Source organism: Aethina tumida, chromosome 2 (assembly GCF_024364675.1).
Source record: "Aethina tumida isolate Nest 87 chromosome 2, icAetTumi1.1, whole genome shotgun sequence".
In the NCBI taxonomy this organism is placed as follows: Eukaryota; Metazoa; Arthropoda; class Insecta; order Coleoptera; family Nitidulidae; genus Aethina; species Aethina tumida.
In genome coordinates, this window is record NC_065436.1 from 24,890,053 (window position 1) to 24,911,239 (window position 21,187).

General features: G+C 28.3%; 3 protein-coding genes across 12 annotated transcripts in view; all 3 read right to left on the reverse strand.

The window, feature by feature from the left end:
* Positions 1-161, reverse strand: part of LOC109596600 (calcium/calmodulin-dependent protein kinase type II alpha chain) — a 39,120-nt gene extending 38,959 nt beyond the window's left edge. For 4 of the 7 annotated variants that reach the window (XM_049963423.1, XM_049963425.1, XM_049963424.1 and 1 more), the window contains exon 1: positions 21-159. The gene's annotated coding sequence lies outside the window, so the exon portion shown is untranslated. Of the gene's footprint in view, positions 1-20 lie in introns of all 7 variants that reach the window. The other 3 variants (XM_049963427.1, XM_049963421.1, XM_049963426.1) reach the window with 3 other exon arrangements.
* A 2,886-nt stretch (positions 162-3,047) lies between these two features.
* On the reverse strand, positions 3,048-13,572 carry LOC109596604 (glutamine--fructose-6-phosphate aminotransferase [isomerizing] 2-like). 4 transcript variants are annotated; one of them, XM_049963417.1, is made up of 15 exons: positions 13,441-13,572; positions 9,574-9,681; positions 9,421-9,510; positions 9,048-9,361; positions 8,825-8,966; positions 7,636-7,662; positions 6,854-6,874; positions 5,379-5,530; positions 5,109-5,324; positions 4,824-5,046; positions 4,523-4,767; positions 4,268-4,423; positions 4,063-4,215; positions 3,756-3,980; positions 3,048-3,700 (listed from the first exon to the last, which is right to left on the reverse strand). In XM_049963417.1, exons 1-14 carry the CDS (start codon positions 13,445-13,447, stop codon positions 3,759-3,761), a joined length of 2,076 nt encoding a protein of 691 aa, XP_049819374.1. In that variant the 5' UTR covers positions 13,448-13,572; the 3' UTR covers positions 3,048-3,700; positions 3,756-3,758. The 4 variants fall into 4 exon arrangements, with proteins under 4 accessions (XP_049819374.1, XP_049819376.1, XP_049819375.1 ...); XM_049963419.1 differs by lacking the exon at positions 7,636-7,662; XM_049963418.1 differs by lacking the exon at positions 6,854-6,874.
* A 1,215-nt stretch (positions 13,573-14,787) lies between these two features.
* LOC109596596 (NAD-dependent protein deacetylase sirtuin-1) lies at positions 14,788-21,130 on the reverse strand. The gene is made up of 5 exons (XM_020012160.2): positions 20,975-21,130; positions 18,573-18,865; positions 17,882-18,511; positions 17,456-17,799; positions 14,788-17,389 (listed from the first exon to the last, which is right to left on the reverse strand). The coding sequence occupies exons 1-5, from the start codon at positions 21,123-21,125 to the stop codon at positions 16,720-16,722; spliced, it is 2,088 nt and encodes a 695-aa protein (XP_019867719.1). The 5' UTR covers positions 21,126-21,130; the 3' UTR covers positions 14,788-16,719.
* Between the last annotated feature and the right edge of the window lie 57 nt (positions 21,131-21,187).

Consider the following 21,187-nt stretch of genomic DNA (forward strand, 5'->3'; position numbering starts at 1 on the left):
ACACTCGCAGAGCGGTTCACAAGGTAGGGGAATAACCTCACTGGTGTTCAGCAGGAATAATTCAAATCCTGCAAATTGTTTTAATCTGTCGGTTTTTTTCATTCAAATTTGGTGTTTTTTCTGTAACTCCTTTTTATTTAAACAAAGTCTTACGCTCGTATATTTCGAAGAGTTGCTGCAGGAAACTGCCTCGTTCTTTTTTAAATTTATAAGCGTGTTTGTATATTTTATGGCTATTTTATTAGTTTTATTTTATCTTAACGCTACTGTCTACAAAATTAACCATTCTAATTAAGAATATAACCTCACTTTGGAGGAATTTATGAATTCACACAGATAAGTATGTATTTTAATTATTGTTTGTAAGATTCAAAAACTTATACGTGCATTAAAAAAATAATTATTAGACAATTAGTCCTATATTATTCATTACAATATACGAATGCATAAATTGTCTAAAATCATTATTATTATTTAATTAATGCTTTATAATTATATAAAATTGATAATTAATTTAGTTTAATTTAGGTATATTATTTAATTTTTTGAAATGTCCATAACTGCATAATATATCTGTTAAAAATTTATTTATTTGAAATTAAAGAATATTCTTTATTGCAAGGGGATGTAGTTTTATATTTAAAAGTTACATAAACAGCTAAAATATTGGTTCAATTAATTCTAATTAATAGAAATGAATAAGTTTATATAAAGTCATGGTTATATATCTGTTAAAAATAAATTTATTTATACGAAATTTTCTTTATTATAAAAGAAATATATTTTTACATTTAAAAATTTATACATCATCTAAAATCTTAGTTTATACGCAATCAATAATATATATTTGTAATTAAAATATATTCCTTTTCCATCTGCGTCACCTAAAATTTTAGATTTCAATTCCTTATATAAAAAATGAATAAGTCGACTAAACATCTTGGATTTTAGGTAATCAATTCTTTATAATAGAAATGAATAAGTTTATATAAAATTGTGAGATATTTTTTATTATACATTTATTTGCAATCAATTTCTTATAACCAAAATGCATAAGATTATAAGAAATTGAATTATATTTTTTATTATAAAGGACATATATTTCCTTTTTAAAAGATATGCATCATTTTAAATATTAGATTTCAATTCCTCATAGTAAACATGAATAACTCGATCAAATATCCAAAGATATCTTCTGTTATAAGCGAGGTATATGTTAAAATTTAAACGTTATATATCAGCTAAAATCTTGGTTATTATATAATATAGAAATAAATAAGTTTATATAAAAACATGAGGCATTTTTTTTTGTTAAAATGGATATTTTTACATTTAAAAATTATACATCGCCAAAAATTTTAGTTTATTTGTAATCAACCCAGAATGAATAGGTTGAAATTGAAGTATATTTTTATTATAAAGGAAATATATTCCCTTTCCACCTTTAAAAGATATGCATCATCAAAAATTTTAGATTTAATTTTTTTATAATAAAAATTAATAAATCAATGAAACATTCAAAGATATTTTATGTTATAAATAAATTATATTTTAACATTTAAAAACCTAAAATCTTCAATTTTTTTATTTTAAATACTTCTTAATAAAAAAAACAAATTTAAAGAATTTAATAGACTTTTAATGCAAATCTCAATTTCCTTCTAAACATTTCCCCAATAGTTCCCGAGACAGACTATATGATAAAAAAATTATAGACAGACTCTATATAATAAATAAAAATCAATGAAAAATTCAAAGATATTTTATGTTATAAACAAATTATATTTTAACATTCAAAAGTTATATTTCACCTATAAATTTATTTAATTTAAATATTTCTTAATAAAAAACAAATTTAAAGAATTTAATAGACTCTTAATGCAAATCTCAATTTTCTTCTAAATATTTCCCCAACAGTTCCTGAGACAGACTCTCCCATTAATTCCTTGAAGCAATTACTAGTTCCTGGATGGTTTTAGATAGAGAGAACACATCTCAGGTACATTCTGTGAAATTAATGTCAGGCGACATCTCGGGCGATACGAATTTCTCTGGTGTCAAAAATGTTATTGAGTCCTATGCAGTCGGTCCTCTCATATTGTTAACATACGATTCAAAATGTGAAGTCAGAGCCCCATCTACATATATGCATTAATTCCTTATGGTCAACAACCATAATACCTACCCAAGACTTTGCACCGAGGAGCCCTCATTATTTAAACAAATTCTGGTCTAGTCTGACAAAAGCAATGAATTACAAAATTCTTCAGGGAATTGTATATGTTGTTGAACCCTCTGAAAGCGATGACTTTCGTGTCTACAGAATATTGTAGCACTGGGACTCTTATTGGACGACGGCATTAATCTGGATGAAAAATTCCTCTTCTATCTCCCGTAACATGTCTGAACTCATTTCAGAGGGATGTACAGTCTATCTGATTAAAATATGCATAAGAGTAACATATGTAAGATTATTATCTAACTAATGTTACTCTTATGATTATTAGTATAGGTAAGTATGTATATATTAAGTTACCTTACAAAATAAAATTTTATTTAAAATGATATACATAAGCACTGAATTACAAAATTCTTCAGGGACCCTCTGAAAAAGATGAATTTCGTGTCTACGGAATATTATAGCACTGGGACTCTTATTGGACGACGGCATTAATATGAATGAACAACAATTTTATTGACCAAAAATCATCAAAAGTGTGGTTTTCCTCAGCTAATGTCATCGTTTTATTGTTAAATGAGAAACTATTATCGGAAAAGATTATTTTATGACATTCATTTAAATTTTCATGAACCAAGGAATTTCTTGGATAATTGTTAAAATTGTAAATTTTGATTCATTATAAGAAAATTTGATAATTAACTATACAATACAACTATAATATATACTACTGCATATTGTTAATAAAAGCAATAAATTCATTGCAATTTAAAAGAATTTGCTTCGTGAATAACGTTGATTGAGAATGACATTTTGTTATTTTTGTTAGACAAAACAACAATGTATATTATTATAAAATTAAGACTCATTTACCATTTGGACTTTTATTATTGTAACATACATACATTTGTTAATGTCCCTGCATTTTAAAAAATAATATTAGACAATAATTCAACACTATATATGTATTGTCAACGATAATTTCTCATTGTTACTATATAAGGAAATTGTATATTTCAAAATTTAGATCTTAATCTATACCCTTTATCAAATAAGTATTATTACCCACTATATATAGATAACAAAGATTTGTCTTAATAATTTTATTATGTAATAAAATATAAGTACATACATATAATTTCTTAAATGATAAATTACGTGGAAATACAGTTCAATAGGAAATACAGGAACAGAATACAGAAAATAATCTCATAGTTTATAATATACAAATACAACTTTTAAACAATTTCACAATGAATATTAAAGTTTATTGATAAGATACCAAATAACTGCTGATAAAATATACACACAAAACATTTTTAAAAAACATTTAGGTAAATACATAACAATTTTTACTTTTTCAAAGTAGGAATAACAAATAATATAAAAATAAAATATACTATGTGGAATAAACAATACCGTAAACCAATTTATCATATTGTACACCGCCTTTATTGTTAATAAGTCAAGTTGTATATAAAAATTATATCTTAACAGTGGCAGTCATTATTGTGAAGCAGTCTGAAAGAAAGAAATTAATAGTATTTAATCACTAATGTAGTTTTATTTTAGTTACCTTTTATTCGGTCGTCACACTCTTGGCCAAATTACGAGGGCAATCTACGTCATAACCCCTCATTACAGCTATATGGAATGAGAGAAGTTGCATAGGAATGACAGTTAAAATACCCTGAAGACAGTCTACTGTTTTTGGTACTTGTAGGCACTTGTAACCCAAAGAAAGTGTCTCCTTGTCGTCTTCTTGGCAGATAATTATTGGTTTGCCCTTACGCGATATAACCTTGAAAATAAATTTATGTAAAAAATATATAACTTCCATTAACATAATTTATTCACGGATAAGAGAAATAAATAAGTATTACCTGTTGTAGTGCGTTCATGCACTTAGAATAAACTGGATCTTTCATAACAATGAAAAGAACAGGCATTGTTTCGTCAATAAGAGCAAGTGGTCCATGTTTCAGCTCACCAGCCAGTATTCCTTCACTGTGCATGTACGTCAGTTCTTTCACTTTCTGAAATTTAACATTTGTAACAACTATTTAAATATAAATAAACGTATCTTACCAAGGCACCCTCCAAACAAGTGGCAAAGTTGAATCCACGACCCATCATCAAGAGGGACTTTTTCTGGTATAAACTTTCGGCAAGTTTCTTAACTTCTTCGTCCAGTTCCAATACACTTTGGATTTGTTCTTTAAGTTTTCCCAATCCTTCAATGATCTGAGAAAAAATTTAAAATTGACATCACATCATCAAATTTTTTTATTAATTTAATTTCGAGTCTGGAAGACTATCTACTGTATATTTATATTTATTCACCTCTTGTCTCCTTTTGCGGAACGAAATCCTGTCTTCGCTCATTACGAGTGCAAACATCACCAAGGAGATAAATTGACTAGTGTATGCCTTGGTAGATGCAACACCGATTTCTGGTCCAGCGTTAATGTGCACACCGCAGTGTGATTCCCTACAAATCGAACTGCCGACGGTATTGGTAATACCGACGATGAGGGCACCTCTCTGTTTGCAATAGCGAAGGGCCATCAGTGTATCGGCGGTTTCACCTGTTACAACAAATATTTGCATTTGACAAGGCAAAAAGGGGCATGTAAGATATTACCAGACTGGGAAATGAAGAAGCAAACGTCGTCTCTGAAAACGGGTGTTGTGCGATCCAAGAAGTCACTGGCCAGCTCCACCATAACGGGTAATTCAGTGAGTTCTTCAAGCAGTTGCCTTGTAGCGACAGCACTGTGGTAACTGGTGCCGCAACCAATCAACATCAATCTACGGCATCTCTTAATTTCCGGAATGTACTCGGTTATTCCACCCAACGTTACATTCTGAAAGATTTCAATAAAAATGGTGAATTCAAAGCACGGAAGGCAACGGAAGTGCTACATACGCCTGTCTCGAAGTTAACGCGACCCCTCATTGTGTTGACAACAGAATCGGGTTGTTCGAAAATTTCCTTCTGCATGTAGTAGTCGTAGCTGCCCTTCATGATCTCCTCCAGTTCCATTTTGAGGGTGGTTATTTCACGAGTGTGGGGATCGTCGCCACCGCGTCTAATTCTGTGGATGCTCAATGCTCCATTCTTTACAGCGGCTACATCGTCATCCTAATACATTTTTATTTTTTTAAAACTTATTTAAATGTTTATCAATAATAGTACCTCAAAGTAAATGACCCTGTTGGTGTGGTCAATAATGGCAGATGCGTCACTGGCGAAGAAAAATTCGCATTGTTTGTCTTCGGGATTGAATTCAGCAGTCGATCCGGTTCTAGGTAAAGTGGGTACCTCACCTCTTCCATGGTGACGGTGTTCTACAAGTTTTATATTGATTATGAAGATGTTAGCTTTGCGACTGTATTAAAATTGATGGATTCATACAAAACTCAATGCTTTATGTTGTACATAATGTAAAAATTGGAAAAAGGCAACAATACAATTTCTCTTTTGTATATAAAGCAACATCTCTTCTGGTAGCAAGGCGTGGTTGAAATATGATTCCAAATTTTACATTATTTTATTACATTTAGAGTTTTGTTTTTGAATCACCATAACCAGACACTGTAGTATCCACATCACCAAAGAAATATTAATAATTTTTACGACATAATATAAATTCACCTGGTACATAAAATAAAGCTACAAAGAGAGGCTGTAAGTAAAGTTTTGTAAAATTACAAATAGTAATTTGGTATTTGTAACTGTTATAGAGTGTGGTTATTTAAGATGGAAATACTCTCAGTATCGTTTTTATTTATAAGTCGATTTTAATAGCTCAAAGGCAATAAAAAGCAGAAAGCACGCTATAAAAATATTTTCTGGTCTTCTAACTAAAGACTATAATAATATTTTATACGGTTAAAAAAGGAGAAAATATTTATTGATTAAAAAATAAATTACCTATTATACATTTATATTAAATTTCATATATTTTATTCAATCTCTCAGAAACTTGTGTGCCAGATATGCTATAACTAAATGTGATAATAAACTGCAGTTTCTTATTATCTTTCCATTGAGCTTTTATTTATTAAAATCAAAACCATAAATTAGTAGATTAGAGTTATTTTCACCTTAAATAAGTTACAATATATGCAGAAAGCAAATACAAAATTGCTTTTAACAAATATTTATTTTTAGCATGCATTATTTTATTTGAAAATATGCATAAGAGTAACATATGTAAGATTATAATCTAATTAATGTAACTCTTATGATTATTAATATAGATAAGTATGTAGAGATAACATTCAATTAAGTTACGTTACAAAATAAAGTTCAGACGTGTTTTTTAAATATAAATTTTATTAACTTTTATGATAATGAAATTAGAACATTTAATTGTTTTGCCACAAAACGAAAAATATTTTCTATACATTTCAATATTTAACAATAAATGTTACTCATACACATCTTTAAACTTATTCTCAATAATAATAAACTAAATTAGCATGATGGTTTCACTAAATGCAAAAATACGTTAGGCGATTCCATCACCTAGTTTACTTACGCTTAAACTTACCATTTCAATTCACCAACCACCACCAAAGCACTGTGTCTCAGTTATCACGAAAAAATAAAGCGAAAAAGCAAAGCAAGATTAATAAATATATAAAATAAAATTATAAAGGTACTACCTGAGTGATTGGATTCGGCATCTGAAGGATCCAAGGCAAAAAAAAAACAAGGAAAAATAACATTAAATAACTTGTAACAAACACAAAAGCTTTAAGATAATGCCAAACAATTTCCAATTAAAAAATATTCCAAAATAGCCAATGTTCTTCCCAAATACGAGATGTTTAAATTAAATACAAAAATTTTACGCACCTAATTAATAATAATAATAAAAACATTTTTGAAAACAACCAAGAATTAGGAAACAATGTGGTAATCGTAATATTTCGATATGTAAATATGAACATCTCGTACTACAATAAGTTTTTATTGCCAAAATATTAAATGCCAAAATAGGTGTTTGGACATATCTGTACATTGTGTAAATAATAAAAATGCTAATTTAGAATTATTACAAGTATTGTGTAGCATTGTTTATTAATAAATATAAAACAAGGGATTAATAACTCATATGAACATATTATTTACACAACGAAAAAAACAATATTACAGAGGTTAGATTATTTACAATTACCTTTAATGAATTACTTTTGCAATTCTCTATTACCGCTTGATAAAAATTAACATGAATCAATAAAATACAATACACTAAATTATAGAGAAACGTTTAAAATAATAATGTTTAATTATAAAAATAGAAATGATTTCAAAATAATTGTCTAATATTGAATAGATATCTACTATAAAATTTTATCGTTCATCTATTTTTAGCCTTAAAATTGCAAGAATAATTCTCAGGTAATTTTTATTAGAAAGCATATAAATATAGGACATATAATACCTGTGAGAGGTGTAATAGGTTGTTCTTCTATAGTGCCCAATTCCATAGAGGTAACAAAAAATAGGAAAAACAAAAACTTGTTAGAAAATTTAAAAACACGCACTTGTTAAAAACATACAAAAAAATAAAGAAAATCCATCGTTTGCATTATTAATAAGTAAAATTGTGCATTAGATGATAATGTATGAATGTGTGTATGATATAATAATGTAGTTGAGCAATTTTTGTCTAATGACATCAATATTAAATTCTAGGTATTAATTTAATTGAAATCGAAAATTAAACATTTTTCTATTTTTGTTACTTTTAACAAATACTGAGGAATAAAGCTGATATTTACAACCATGTGATTATGTACAAAAAGGTCATAAGTAGCCTCATGCCTAAGTTTACTTATGATCTTTTTGCAAGTGACCATAAAAATATATACAATTATGTATGTACATTATGTTCCTGGACAAGATATTAGACGAGATATTTTAAAGCCTGCATTAATATCCCTTCTTTCTAAATAATGAACATATATACAATACATAAATCTTAATTAATATGATTGAGTGTGGGTAGTTAATTAATTGTCGAATATATATTATTGAATTTAAAATTGAATGAATATTTTCAAGAAGTGAAACATCCACCCAATAAATTAATGCAATATTCTCGTGGTCACCAAATGCATAGAATTATCCAACTTTAACTCTCTCTGCAAAAAATCCTATTTGACCCAGAAACGACACGTTAATTTAAAAGCAAATATTGTAAATTGTTTTTACCAAACGACAATAATATAAATTACGATGCATTCGCCATAAATTAAACAAATCAAGCTATTTACATATAATAACGTGTCATTATTTTTAAGAAATTAAATTTTGATTTATTGTCTCCCAGTAAGTCATATTGTTAATAACAATGATGAAACATAATATGCATTATTATGTAAATGTGATTTGTGCGTAGTAGAAAAAGTTTTAATAACGAAAACAAACAGCCATGCATCCAAAAATAACTAAAACTAAAAACAAACTCAAGGGCTGAACATGCGATAAAGTAGGAAAACCATTTTACACTAGTGTTAAAATATCGAGCATATATAAACTAGATATCATACCTTTACATCATTTATGTACATCTTTAATACAGCTTTTAATAAATCATTATATTGGAATTACAAATTTAGTTGACTTACCCTTTCCGTAAAGAATTGGAACGTGGTCGGTGGTTGGCATGTTTTTGCTCAGAATACCGACCAAAAGTGGAGAACCACGCCTCGTAGCGACACATTCTCCAGGGAAAAATTTCGATTTAAAGCAAAGAGCGAAAGCGCCTTCCTAAAACACGAACACAAAAATCCATTGTTCACACATTTCAAAACTGCCGACTTTTGGCCTCTTCGTGGTACGAGAACTCACCAGTTGCTGCACAACACTCTCAACCAGTTCCCTGAAAGAGTAGTTCGGATGTTGCTGATAGAAATGGTAGACGAGCTTGGCAATCACCTCCGTATCAGTTTCGCTTTCGAATTCGTGACCCTTCTTCTCCAGGAAAACCTTCACCTCCTTGTAGTTGGTGATGATACCATTGTGCACCACCACGAAACTGTTCGAAGCGTCGGAGCGTTGGGGATGCGAATTCACCGAACTAGGTACTCCATGAGTGGCCCAACGGGTGTGGGCGATACCGCAGTGGATGTCTGTGCTCGACTCAATATCCAGCTGGTTGCTTTCTGTAATCATTTTTTGTGTCAGACACCTACGAACTGAAAATTTGTAAGTGTATACTTACTTTGGCTGATTTCATCTTCCAACTGGGCTACTTTTCCTGTCTTCTTGATTACGGCAATGTCTTTGCTGTCGGGGGAATCTACTGCGACGCCTTGAAAAAATTGAACAAGGATTTTAAGTTCACTTGCTTATATGCCAAGAAGGTATTTTTCACCTGCAGAATCGTATCCACGATATTCCAATCGTTTGAGTCCTTTCACTAAGATTTCCAAAATTTCTGACCTCTTCTTCGGAGTGCAATAATTTAAGTATGCAAATATTCCTGGCAATAAAGAGAATATTAATTAAAGATGATAAACAATTTTGTTATTGCGAAGATGCCATAATAAAATGAATAGACAAATGTCCTCTTTGTTCAATTATACTTGAATATGTTAATTAATTGTAATTGATCAATTTGTTCATTTAGAGAATTGGTACTACTACATATATATACGCAATATAAATTTACTAAGATTTTATTCGCATTTTTAAAAATACTTATTTTTTAATATACAGTTTGGCCCATTTGAAAGCGGAACACCCCATAAATCTGTATTTTTTGTCCTATTCTAACAAAACTTTTTTTTTCAATTATACAGCATGAAAATTTGTACTCATTTGTAGACAAACTGCATTAAGCACCCTCTGAAATGGATATATACCAAATACCTTTAAAAAATTATGCATATTCATAATTTTGCGGAAAAATTAAAAATCATATTATTTTGTGAATTTATTTTTTAATCACCAAGTCTATAGAATAAACTGTCTAAATTACTACAAATTATCTTATTATTCAAGGAGATGTTTTGTCTCCAATATATATATACTTTATAATAAAAATTACTTGAAAATAATCTTTGTAATTTTAATGCCATAAATAGGTGAATCATAGAATTTGATATTAGAACATAGATTGATAGTAGATAAAGATATTAAATAAAAATATCTATTTAATATTAGACAATTATGCTGAAGTCAATTCTATTTTTTAATTACATTACTTATTTATTTTATTTTTATTGTATTATATTTTATTAATTCATGTCATACTCTTGTTAATTTTTATCAAGCATTAATAGAAAATTGCGAAGATAATGAATTAAAGTTAAATAATCTAATCTCCGTAATATTATTTTTTTCGTTGTGTAAACAATATGTTCATATGGGTTACTAATCCGTTGTTTTAATCAAATGTGTTAAAAAATTACATGAAAATTGAAAAAATCATAATAACAAATTTTTATAACGAATCTAACTAGACCACTGAAATAGCATCCCCTGAAATGGATATATACTAAATCTCTTATTTAAAAAATTATGCATGTTCATAATTCCTTTGAAAAATTATAAGTTATATTATTTTTATGAATTTATTTTTTTAATCACATAGTCTATAGAATAAACTGTCTAAATTACTACAAATTATCTTATTATTCAAGAAGATATTATGTCTCCAATATTTATATACTTTATAATAAAAATTACTTGAAAATCCTTTTTAATGCCATAAATAGGCGAATCATAGAATTTGATATTAGAACATAGATTGATAGTACATTGAGATATTAATATCTGTATATTGTTTTTTTCGTTGTGTAAACAATATGTTCATATGGGTTACTAATCCCTTGTTATATATATATATATATATATATATATATATATATATATATATATATATTAATCAAATGTGTTACAAAATTACATAAAAATTGAAGAAATCCTACTAGCAATTTTTTATAACAAATCTAACTATAAACTGAAATAAGCATCCCCTGAAATGGGTATATACTAAATTTCCTAAAAAAATTATGCATGTTCATAATTCTTTTGAAAAATTAAAAATTATATTATTTTTATAAATTTATGCTTTTAATAAAATAATCTATAGAATAAACTGTTAAAAATACTACAAATTATCTTATTTTTCAACAATATTGGAATATAATACTTATAATACTATTTATGCCTAAAATTACTTTGTAGTTTTTGTTTTTGGACCAAATACAACTTTTATGGGAGTGTAATGCTTTCAAATAAGCGACACTATGTGTATATTTATTTGGGTTTAGAATCTCAATTTTCCAATTAATCATTCTTAATCAATAGAAACGCTATCTAAGAAAATTAATGCATTGTTTTGCAATATTTATAAATCTGAATTCTTAATATTTGAAATATGACGTGAGACAATGAGAGTAATATTTAATCTATGACAATTAATTGATGGTGATTGATGAGGTCTGATTCATTCACTTCATTAATCATAGAAAAATTTCTAATAAAATTTAGAAAATATTATCTTAATAATATAATACATTTTGGATAATTAGAACATTTTTTAAAAATTTTAGTTAATAGTTGTAAAAACTGTTATTATTAAAATAATAATACTATTTAGCAATGATAGTAATCTCAATATTTCAAAAAACAACAGATAATAGTCAAAGAACATGATTGATGAGCCAATCTCAAAGGATTAAAGATTATTAGAAATTATTTTTCTCAAAATAGTAATACGTTTTATTTTTTAATTATTACGATTAAATATTTCTTATCTTATATAAGAAATATGAAAAATATATATTAGAGAATTGTGTTATTCCAAAATGTTACTAAATAACTTAAATAATTATCATAGATTGCGTATACTAAAATTTGCGATGTTAACATATAATTGATTGCGAAATGATGAAAGAAATGCATAATTTAGTTAGTGTACTTCATTAATAACTAATAAGTAAGAAGTACTTTCGTTTATGTAAATCTTGAAATTATAATGACCCGTTCAACACGATGTCCTTGACATTCTGAAACAGGAATATAGATTCCACTCGAATTCTTGCAAAAATTAGTTATTCGAGACAATAAGAATACAAATAAGTTTATTTCCCTGTGGACTCTGAAAATCTGAACTTCGTTTTGAAATGTAGAAGAAATTACCGACCGATTGAAAGGCAGGAAATTGAACTTGAACCAGTGATTTAAAAAATATCATTACGTTAGATTAATCAAAACCACAGCTCTCAAATCAATCATCTTGCATTTACATAGGAACAGTTTTATAACAAGGTCGAATTTTATTTGTACTTTCTAACAACAAACTTCAAAGGATTATGAAATAGTGGTTTTCGTTTCGACAAATACAATAGGTGATTCGAAAATCAAAAATGATAAAATTTGCAAAGTATTAATTATCACGTCTTTAAAATCGTTGATTTATTACTTATTGTGGAAATTAAAATGAAAAATTTATTTATGCTTTACACGGAATTAATTCTGACCGAATTATCATATAGTGCCATAAGGAAGAACTTTCCTTTGCACTAAAATTAACATTCCAAAGTAAAGCATATAAAAATTGAGACCAAAGAAATGAATGGTAAAGAATTTCTATTTAAACTTAAATAATCAAAAAGCCTTGAAATTGCAAATTCAAAATGTATAAAATCTAGTTTACCCTGATCAAGTAAGTTTAAGGAAACATTTCAATGGTTACACCTTTTACTTTGAACTGCCCTACCTTAATATTTAAAATCAATTATTCTTTAAATGCAGCAACTGTCGTCAAGCCATTTATTAAAAAATCGCAATATATTTATGTATAAATTTATCTTAATACAATGTAATCTACACAAATATCCAACAATAAAATTCGTGATATTTACTTTCACTTTTGATTTAGGACTTGCTAATAAGTATTGAGTAAACGTTAATCTAGGCAAGAGTTCAAACATGTTTATTATATAATTTAACTATACCTAAATATTTAACATAACTTGGCATTTATGTTTCACAATTAATCAAAATTCAAAAAACATAAAACATTACAGTTTTGGATTACGATTCAAAACATATTTAGATATAGTATTTGCCATGTCAACTGTGTGATAATAATTTGTACGACACATATACAATAAATTTATAGTCTTAGAAATTATATTAAAAATTACATCAAATTGGACTACCTTTATACAAAATTAGGTTATGTCATAATAAAATTGGAAAAAAATAAATTTACGTATGTTCCACTTACCACACATTGTAGAAACGTCAACAACACGAAATCACCTATAACAAACGCGACAAAATTTTACGGTCAACTAAAGAAAATTTGAATACAAATCCTTTTATAATGAGTTATCCCGCAACGTTGCCGATAGTGTCCGTATTGTTGCCGTATTGTTTATTTTCTCACTGAATAAGAAATGTATTTATTCTTTATTTTTTATGTGTGTATTTCAATTTATTAATAGAAAATATAAATTATCATTTCCATATCAGTTATTTTATTCACAAAACATGTGGAAATGCGAAATAGTTTTCATGTAAATTTAAAATTTTTTCTCTTTACATACTTTCAAATTCTCCAACTTAAAAAAAAAATTAAATTAAAATTTAAAAATACGATTCTTTTAATTACATTAATACTTAATAGTGGACTTTCTGGAGATACTTCTATGTTTTATATAAATATTTTTCAATAACTAGAAAGTCAGTTTTTTAACTATACTATTTTAATTGAATATATACATTGATCTATATTACAATATAATAACAATATTACGGTTTTTTAAATAAAATGTATACATTTAATATTTATAATCTAAACAGGTTAACGCCCAATCGATGCAAATTTTGTATTTTCCTGACGCACCTTAATTATGCATATTATATATTACAGTTCGAGATTTTTTTTTCTCATTGAACAATTTATAATATTTAGTGTATCCTTGTCAATGCTTTCCGTATTTCCCGTACGCACACTTCCTATTCGTTTGTAATTACTATTAAAAAAATCAGACATTAAAATTGGATAAATTAGGGTAGATTGCAAATTATAATTAATTTTGCTTAAAATTTAATTTTTTTCACTCTTGACCTTATATTTTAATGCGTTAAATAAAACAATTATTTTTTTTTGAAATATTTCACTTTCACGAGATAATGTCACTGCTTTCATCGATTTACTTATTCGACTAATTGTTTTAAAATGTATTTTAGTATAGATTGCAAAGATAGTACGTCGTCTTACTATTAGTAAAATCCAAGAATTAAAATTCCTAGTTAACACTGAAAAGTAGAAATTCCAAGAATTATTTAATACATATCAATTGTTTTAAAATATAAATAAATATTATTAAAGAATTATAGGATTATCTACAAATAACACCTTTGTCGTATTATAAGAAATATGTGCATTGTTTTCCATTTAAAGATGATTAATGCAGATTATCATTTTTTAAATAAGTAACAATGACTAGATAATTAGATTAAATATTAAAAAAATACCTAATCTGTAAAAGCAATTCTTAAACCAAAAAGGTTATATTAGACAAATATCCAAATATTTAATTCAATATTTTAAAATAAAACAAATAAATTAGAAGAAACAATTTATTGCTTTTAGTACCAATTATAATATGTAAATATATACATTTATATAAATTAAATAGAAAATATTTTCTTATAAAATTAATTAATTTCGGAGGTATCATGATGTAATATCAAATTGAATGTTTCAAATGAAACTATGAATAGGACTAAATAAATACTTGTACAAAAATAATGACCTTATATACTACCATAAACAATATAATTACAAACAGATATCAACACGACTTTTTTCGTGCGATACGTAGGACACAGTCATAATTTGAATCAGAAAAATCAAATTAGAAGTTTTATTACAAAGAAGACTTTAACAAAATATTTGGATGTCGCTTACTTTATTATTTCTATCAAAATAATAAAATAACCAACATAATGCTATACATAATACATGTTGTGCACAACCATAAACTAACTCAATTATTTTACATTTTTTAATGGTATTATATTATATATACACAGTTTTATTACACAATGAAATCCAAGTTAAACAAAAAATGTTCTACTATTACAAAAATACTTTTATCGATGAAATAAAATATATTTCTAATGTAAACTCTACTTTTGTTTATAGATCATGTCACAAATAAATCGTTATTGTTTTTAGACACACTTGCGATCAAAAACTATTGTTGAGGAACATTTAACCACATAATAGAAAATTAAATGTTGTACAAAATTTTGTGACATGCAAGAAGTTATATCTATTCTAATATTTACATTTTTCATATATTCTATGTATTAATGATTATCAAAAATTGTTCTATATTTTATACTGTATTCTCACGTAATATTAAAGAGTTAATTTATAAGAAACTGTCACTGGACATACAAATTAAACAATAAACTTAGTTACAATAATCAGTCGTTTTACTAAACAATCCAATTATATTTATTGCAAACAAATATCCAAGAGGATAATTGTCTACAATTTACAGATTTTCAGAGATCAATACTTTTCCATAATTTACCGCTCTAAACTGAAAATATCTTAACGTAAAAAAAGACCCTGATATTATCTTACATATATAACAACAATAAAAAATATACAAAACTAGATACATATTAAAAAGTATACATAAAAACATACATGTTTAAAAATAAACCAATATTGAAATTATTATAGTGTGTCCCTTATTTTTACATATACTTCTGCATAATACGAGATAACCCAAATTGAGAATCACATCTATAAAACGATTTTCTTTGTCTAATTTTGCTAAAACACAAATTGTAAAGCAATAATTAAAAAACGACATAATTATATTAAAATATAATTGATATAAGAGTAAGACTTGAAAGATTAAGATGTGACAATTAGATTAACCCCATATATTTTAAATAGGAAAAATATTTTGTAGGTATGATTGCTGTGTGTTTTACAATTCTCCTCAAATTAAAATTCAGGAAAACGAAGAAGTAATTTTCCGTAATTATATAAGATATTTCCGTGTATTGCACAGTTAATACAAAACATTGTAGTCCAATATGTCAATCAATTTCGATGTTACTTGGATGGACAACTACTTCTCACACATACATACAGATACTATAACTAATACAATAATTTGCGATTTAAAGTTGTTATTAAATTTAATTTGGAAATTCTAAAAGCGAATATTTTCGGTATAAAGACTTAATCAACAACTTATGTCTAATAAATATTTAATAAATAACAACAAATTAGGGCTTTACTGAACCTTAATTCAAAAAAATACATGCATGAAGTTATGTAACTGTAATATTACATAAAGCACATAAAAAAGAATTTTATCAATGTTGTGCCTAAGTATAATAAATTAAGTAATAAACCAAACGACACAGCAATTTGATTAATATAATCAAATCTGTGCATTAATGCAACCTTAAAGAGTCGTCTATATACATCATTATAGAATATGTATTTGAAAATACCAACATTAATTTAAATATTTATATCTTCACTGTCAGAATCAGAGTCCGACGACGACGTCGACGACTCAGTTTTTTGGGGACATCCATCGTCTGGATCGTAGAAAACCTCTGCCCCAGGAAATATGTACCGGCTCGGTGGTATTATGTGATAAGAGTTTGGCGGTAGTCGATCAGCCAGACTTTTCTTGATTTTCGGTTGCCAAAGACCACGCAGCTCAGTATTCGAACTCTCACCGTTACTTTCCGTTTTAGATGTGGGGTACACTTTGGGTTCGACATCACTCTCGTCCTTGTTGTCGTCGGAGGTATCATCGTATTTCGTCTCCAGATCTGTGAAATTCGAATTGTCCCCAATTCCCGAATCCCTTGCCGAATCTATTGACATGTGACGTTCTTTCGTTTGCTTTAGATCGTCAAAGTCGTCCTGACTAATTGACATTTGAGCGTGACTACATGAGCAGCTAACATCTACATTTTTTTCAATATTGAAGGAACTGGCATTTGTACTACTATTGCATTCGCATGAGAATTCTTTTTCTGTTTCTGGCATATCTACTGTATAATTTGGCTCGGTTTCTGTTCTGTTTTCGTAAGGTCTTAATGGATTCGGAACTGGCAATAGGGGAGATTCTTTGAGTACATCTGTTGAGTATATACCTTCTTCCCAACTATTACCTAATCTGAAAACCACAAAATATAAATTAGTAATCGACGTAAGCAAAATATTGGAAATTTAAACTACTTACAATTGACACAAGTGATTAATGATGACGTCACAATCTCCCAGGAGTTCAACATCGAAACGACAATGATGCAGTGGTTCTCGGTTGATCAAAATCTGAGGTATGTGGGCCGGCAACGAGCTGGGTATAAGAGCAACAGGTCGTACTTTAAGCGAGCTTCCGATCACCAACAGAAGATCGCATTCTGTTTTATCAGCCGACATAGCTTCGTGAAAGGTATCAGGCAGTCCCTCGCCGAAGAACACTATGTCGGGTTTCATGATGCCGGAGGCGACGAGACCACGATAATCGCGCTCTTCTCCGAGATCATCCGTGGACACTGACGACTCTTCGCCTGCATGACACACCTGAAATACAAATTAACAATTTAAGAATTTTTAAAGGCAAACTTTGGACAAAGTACTTAAATGGTTGGTCACTGAAACTTACCTCGCATAATGGTATTTTCTGTGCAAGAACTGTTTCGCGAATGTTATTTGCTGTTACTTTGTGTCCACATTTGGTGCAAGTCGCAGTCGCAAAAGATCCGTGACACTCGATCACCCGTTCAATGTTCGCCTCCTTTTCCAAAGTGTCGATGTTCTGTGTGTAGTTCCTCAAAAGCTTCTTGTGCTTTTCGAGCAGCTTTATGAATCTGTGGCACGGACTAGGTTGAAACTTTCCCGGATAGATATCTCTGGCGAATTTATAGAACGGTCGGGGATCCTGGCTAAAGTAGCTAATGTCGAACATGGCCTGGGGGTCTGGAAGATTGGGAAAGTCGATCGCTAATCTGGAGTAGATGCCGTCCCTAGACCTGAAGTCGGGAATACCACATGACACCGACACGCCTGCACCCGTCAAAACTATAATTTTCTGTGCGCCACGCAGCAGTCGCACAACGTCGTCCAATGTGTTAACATGCCGCAGCTTGTTTCGTCTGGGTGGTTCCGCCAACATGTTTATGATTAGTTTCCACAATGTGACTTCGTCAACGTACTGAGGAATCTGATCTAGTTCGACACCCAAATCTGACAGTATCATACGTGGATTGACACCGTGTGCCATTTGTTTTTGGATCTGTAAATGATATATCGCGATGTTGAATTTGATATTTTAATTAAAATTTAAACTATCTTACCCATATCATACTACCCGCCATGGGCTTCCAATCCTGACCGGACAACTCAGACAATCCACTGAGATCACTCAGGTGGCTCACGGTGGATGCGTTGTCGTCGTCTATCTCCAGACTGTCTTGCGACGTGTCGAGCTGGTCGCCAGTGTAAGTTGGTGTTTGTTGAAGCGAATCGGACACCGACAGGCTTTCGCGGGTGTCGCCATGCTCGGTGTGTGGTGAAGGGTGATGTGAGGGTGTGGGTAGCGATTCGAGTGTCGATGCTTCATAACCAGAATCGCAGTCTGCGGATATACCTGAATAGAAAATATATACTGTATTATTTTTTATTTTTGTAAAAATTATGTTATCAAAAATAAATTATGCCTTTATAAAACAAAATTTTTATTAAAAATTAATGATTTAAATATGAAAACAGGCCATCTAATTTCCACTAAATTTATTACTAAAAATTACAAATTTATGTATTTTTCTTGTAAAATATTTAGTATAGGTGTAAAGTATAAATGGAAAATTCTACCTTCATAATCAAATTAATGCTTATTGGTTACAATATGTGTATTTGAGAGCTTAATGTAGTGTATAGTATAAAAAATTGATTGTGGTCTTATTGGCACTAAAACTTAAACTGTTTGTATAAGCTAATATGTGACTCCTTGGTATATTTAGATATTTATAAAATTTTGAGATTATATTTCACAATTTAGTTGACCAAAAGAATATAGATTTAATATGCAATATGAAATTTATTATAAACTAAAATGAACGGTGCTAAAATGGAGAATTTTTTCTTCCTTCTCATTTTTGTAATTTAATTATGTAAAAGTGCACCTCGGATGGATGATAGGTAACATTCCAATATTCTTGAAAAATAAGATAATTTGTACTATTTTTAACAATTTATTCGACAGATTATTTGATTAAAGAAATAAACCCATAGAAAGAATATAATTTTTATTTTTTTATAGAATTATGAATAATATGCATATTTTTTATAAAGTTTGGAATATACCCATTTTAGAATGTGCTTACCCATTGGTATAGTTAGATTTTCTATAAAAAAATTGCTTGTATCACCTCTTCAATTTTCATTCCAAAAAATTACTCAGAAAGGCCAAAAATCATCATATGTTTTTAATAAGTATCCATGTTCATGCTTTACCACTGGAAAAAAATAGTACAAAAAATACAAATGTTATGAGGGTGTCTCGCTTCCAAATGGGCCACACTATTTATTTTTTTTACTATATTAAACTTCTTTAAAATAGAAATTTACAGAAAAAATTTGGGTCACACTGTAAGTATTTACGTTTAAAATATATTCATTGCAACAAATTTATTACCAAATCAAATATTTTACATGTAACATGTATGTATGTATGAGTTGTCTCCTTTAATCTATAACAAAATAATAAAAATATAGTAAATCCCTTCAACCACTTTGATTTTTCAAAATCTTTTTATTATTATACCCACTATGGGACACCCTGTATATTTTGGGAAATATACCAACATTTATACAAGTGTAGAAAATCGTATGACAACGCAGGCAGAATTTTTAAATATTTTAAATATTAATTTTTGTATGTTGTGTTGTCTACTTTCAGTAGAGAATAAAACTGTTAAATATTAACACATTAATTTCTTTAACGAAATATATTTGATGTAAGTAATATTTCATTTAGTTATAAAATAATTTAATTATGAATTACCATATTACCACCACAAATTTTACATTATTTATAAAATTATAATAATATAATGGCGCATGCTCACAAAATATTTAAATATAAATAATAAATAAAACACAACATTAACAAAAAATAATATATAATAATCACAATAATTATATATCTTAATTTTTTGTGTAAAAATTTTGGACCGGCCTCAATCGCAATTAAAATTATGCCAATCAAGTAATTTGATCATATTGTTATGTTTGTCTTAAAATTAAAATATATCAATGAAATCTAATCAAATTTGGAATAAAATTCGGCAATATATTTTTAAATCATAACCATGTAACGCGCAAACTCACAAAACCCTTAAACAATTTTTGAGATGAGAGCAGTGACGAAAATATATACACAGTAAATTACAAAAAGTTCCATACATTTTTAAACATAATCGTGTCCTTGAAAAAGGTAAATAAAAACAATGTTACACAATTTTTCATAATTTATTTAAGTTTCATTAAAATATATTCTAACAATGAAAATGATCAAAACGAGTTTTCATTATTAAATGATTGCTCGATGACAAATTTAAATCCGTAAATTAAATATTTTCGTATCGGATCCACGAACACCACGCCTACAAAATGTCCGCACTTTGCCTTTGTTTTTCGTCGCCATATTGGTTGAAAAATTTTCCCTAAACAGCCAAACATATTTTGTAAATTTTACCTTCTGAGATGTCCATCGCGCCCGGAATTGATGTGGAAAAACAGGGAAAACCTCTTCTGTTGCACAATTCACCTATATTAGAGTCGCCTAAATCTAGTTTTATTCTTTTTGCACTGGATTCATGTTCGACAACGTCAGGATAGGAATCCATTTTTGACACGAATAAAAATCTTTTCGAGAGTTGGTTGCCGGAAGAGGGCCTTGCGCGCGCAT